Source organism: Atta colombica, unplaced genomic scaffold, assembly GCF_001594045.1.
Source record: "Atta colombica isolate Treedump-2 unplaced genomic scaffold, Acol1.0 scaffold88, whole genome shotgun sequence".
In the NCBI taxonomy this organism is placed as follows: domain Eukaryota; kingdom Metazoa; phylum Arthropoda; class Insecta; order Hymenoptera; family Formicidae; genus Atta; species Atta colombica.
Genome location: NW_017259581.1, coordinates 860143 through 863822, shown reverse-complemented (window position 1 = coordinate 863822; position 3680 = coordinate 860143). Strand labels below are relative to the sequence as shown.

The following is a 3680-nucleotide window of genomic DNA, read 5'->3' as shown; positions in this document are numbered from 1 at the left end:
TTTATAATTCTAATATTATTATTCTAATATTATAGTATTAATATATATTAGCATTTTTATGTTAATGACATTTTTTTGTTAAAGGCACTTTTGTCATCTATTATGTTATCATGCTTAAACACGCGAAACATCAGTTCTGTGATTAGAATCTTAATCGTTACTAATTAAAAAAATATTATAAATAGTCTTAACATTTTTCTTTTATGATTTTTTTACTCAAAATTATCTCAGAGACACGTTCTTAAAAGATAATGTGGTTGCAGGATACCCTATATACATTCTACTTACATATATTATTTACTATAAAATAATATTTTCAATGATTATTGATTTGTATTTTTGTTTCAGATCACGGTAAGTGTATAATGCAAGCGTGCGACGCAATTAAGCAAAACCATTCGCGAGAACGAGTGACTCCAAGGTAAAATTAGCTCGAAATTTAGCTTGTGCATGAGCAAGAAGACGCGTAAGTGCCAAGAGTATGTTTAATATCTGAGTAATGGACGCTTTTACGAGTTCTTAATGCGTCAAAGTGCGTGCACGATACGGAACGAGACGTCCGGAATTTTATTTATCCCTCAGATCTGTCGCGCACATTTAATTACTTTTCTTGTAATAATTTTTATCCTACATTTTTGCTTCGTTTTCATAAGCTATATAATTTTGCATTTAAAATTATTTCATTGTATAAAACGGGAAATTTTAATTTATAATTTTTTGTTTTTCGTCGTATTTAATTGCTAGTATTTTAAATCGTATTTTTTATTCGTAATATTTTTTATATTTATTAATGATTACATACACGCACGCACGCACGCACGCACGCACGCACGTACGCACGCACGCACGCACGCACGCACGTACGCACGCACGTACACACACACACACACACGCGCGCGCGCATATACACGTACTTCCTTTTTCACATTCTATATTTAAAACATTTTTTTCATCATATAAGACGAATTTTAAATGATAAAATTTTATTTTCTCTTCTTCCCCGTTCTCTTTTCTCTTTTAAATTATATCAGAAATGGTAACGATAAATTATATAATGTTTTGTTTTATATTGTTTCTTATTGTAACAATTAAAGATAAAGGTGTAAGTATTCTTAAAAATACGAAACAGAAAGACGTAGGCACTTTGAACATGACTTTGGTCCGACTTACAAAATACCGAGAATAGGTTGTCGTAAGTTAATTTAAAGTCTGTGCTTATTACGTACTTCGTTGTAATTAACTTGTCTAATTATACGACGAAATCCTTCAGTTTCTACGGTGTGAAGTTTAATGCATGAAGCCATTAAGAAACTGCTTCGCGAATCTTATTTTGCACTTCATCAAAGCAGTAGATATTTTTGCAATATATGTACTCATCGAAGGCGTTCGATTAGTTTAACAAATCTAGTTTAACAAATCTTTATATCTTAATATTTGATATTTTAAATATTTATTATTTTTACTTTTATTTATTCACATTATTTATCAATAGTTTTTTACTTTATACTGGATGTTCCAAAATCATTGCTAAATATTTCATAGGCAGATAGAGCGGACTAAACTGAGTTGAAAAGTTCTCTACCATTTTACAATTTTACAATAGTTAACAAGATATTAATTAGTAAAAATTGTCGAAAATTGGTCTTCAATAATTTTTTACTCAAATACTGTCAAATTTACAGAAAAACTGCAAAAGACAAAAATTATTTATTTTCTTTTCATAGAGCTTTAAAAATTTTTCAGAATTTTCTATTATCTTTTTAGTACTGCATTTTTTTATTTTTACCAACATGAGGAAATATGATTTTTAAAAATTTTTTTAAAATTTTGAAAAAATTCTTAGAGTTTTATGAGAAAAAAATAAACAATTTTTGCCTCTTGCAATTTTTCTGTAAAGTTAATAGTATTTGAGTAAAAAATTATTGAAGACCAATTTTCGGCAATTTTTAATAATTAATTATTGCGAAAATTGCAAAATGGTAAAAAATTTTTTGACTTAGTTTAATCCGCTTTATCTGCCCATATTTGGCGATTATTTTGAAACACTATATATTTCTACATATTTTACATACTTTTTTCTTTTCTTTTTGCTTCATTTTAAAGATACATTATGATAATTAATACTTTACCATATACATATTTGATTTATTATTCAAATATTTATATAATAAGACAGACAGATTAATATTAATTTAATTTAAAAAATTAAAACCAACATTTTCACGAATTTAAAAGTATTAATTTTACCGTAATTTAGAATTAAATAAAGTAGATTGCTAAGTTTCTTCATAATTAATAAATAAATCGGAGACAATCGGGTTTTGTCGGATAACGACTTTCCGGTAAATTAGAATCGATAAACTATCGATATAGCACTTCCGGAATCCGCTAACGATCTTTTTGCTGGCACGAAGTGTCCATCGCAAAAACGCGATCGCCACCGCGTCGTATTGAAAGTTTAATTATGCGAGCGTGATGAAAAATTGTCAGGTATCTGTGACGAGACATTTTAACCGCGTGAAACTACCTAATGCTTCAGCACATAGTACAACGTGCAACACAATAAGATATTGATTCTAATTACCAGATCCTTTTAACTGCACTTGCGTAACAATACTTCTATGTACATTTTCCTAGTCTAACAATGTTTTCTCTTCTTCTTCGTTGCTGATGCGAATATATCTACCAATATTAATTTAAACTTTAATCAATGTTTGAATTATTAAATCTTAAGAGGAATTGCTTTTGTAATTGAATGAGGAAATAGTATAAGACACAGGAATATTTTCCTAAGTTAATATTTTAAGAAAGAAATATTTTTACAAAATTACGGACGTGAATTAATTCGTGAAGATATCAATGTTTTAATTATTTTAATTTTTTTTTATTATTAGTCGAAGAATTCTTGTTTCTTGTAAAAAGCATGATTTACCGCATTTAATTTTTCTTGCAAAATTCGAAAGCGACTCGAAATGCACTCGCCGCCCTTCCTTGAACTTAAATCAACATCATCAGACACGGTTAGATCGATGTAATTGCAGGTGCTGCGATTTAATGGTCCACTCTTCGACCTATCTCTGCTCCCCTCCCCCCTTTTGATCTTCTCCTCTTCCTCCGTCTTTCGGACTCCCTTCTTCGTTTCCGCTTTAACTTGATAAAACCTGCTTTGCAGCTCACAACGCCAGCCAGTCGGCGCTTCCTCACGAAAATTGAGAGTGCAATTTGTAAGCTACCTCACTTCCCTTCCTTTCCCCTGATATTAACCCCGATCGATGTAGCGAGCCACCCTCTCGCTGTTTTCCCTCGGCGTGTTGCAATGTTTCACGTTCGGATAATGACGGTATGCCGTCTTCGTGCAGAGATTTTGTGCGGAAAGGGGCGGAAATTCACGGATCTGTGAAATTTTTAACCAAGCGTTTGAATTACATTGTTGTATAGGTTATTTCAAAGGCTAAGATCAATCAGGAATTTCTTGAATCTTTAATAAATGAAATACTATTATTTGTAATATATTTAATATCAACCATATCATTACCATTATTTGTAATATATTTAATATCAACAAATATTTTTATGCAATACAATTGAAATATTCTATTAACAAAGTCACCATTATTTATTTTTTAATATTAATTTTGCCAAGTTATCTTTTATAAAATGCATTATTAAGTAGATTATAA

The 3680-nt window shown here is 29.9% G+C and overlaps 1 protein-coding gene across 4 annotated transcripts in view; it reads left to right on the top strand.

Annotated features, from left to right (window-relative positions):
- The window catches only part of LOC108693084 (uncharacterized RNA-binding protein C3H8.09c-like), a 213225-nt gene that overhangs the window by 65288 nt on the left and 144257 nt on the right, over positions 1-3680 (top strand). For all 4 annotated transcript variants that reach the window (XM_018201776.1, XM_018201773.1, XM_018201774.1 and 1 more), the window contains one exon: positions 349-354. Coding sequence is in view for 3 of the 4 variants with exons in the window: in XM_018201773.1 (XP_018057262.1) it covers positions 349-354 (6 nt within the window). In the remaining variant the exon portion in view is untranslated. The remainder of the gene's footprint in view (positions 1-348; positions 355-3680) is intronic.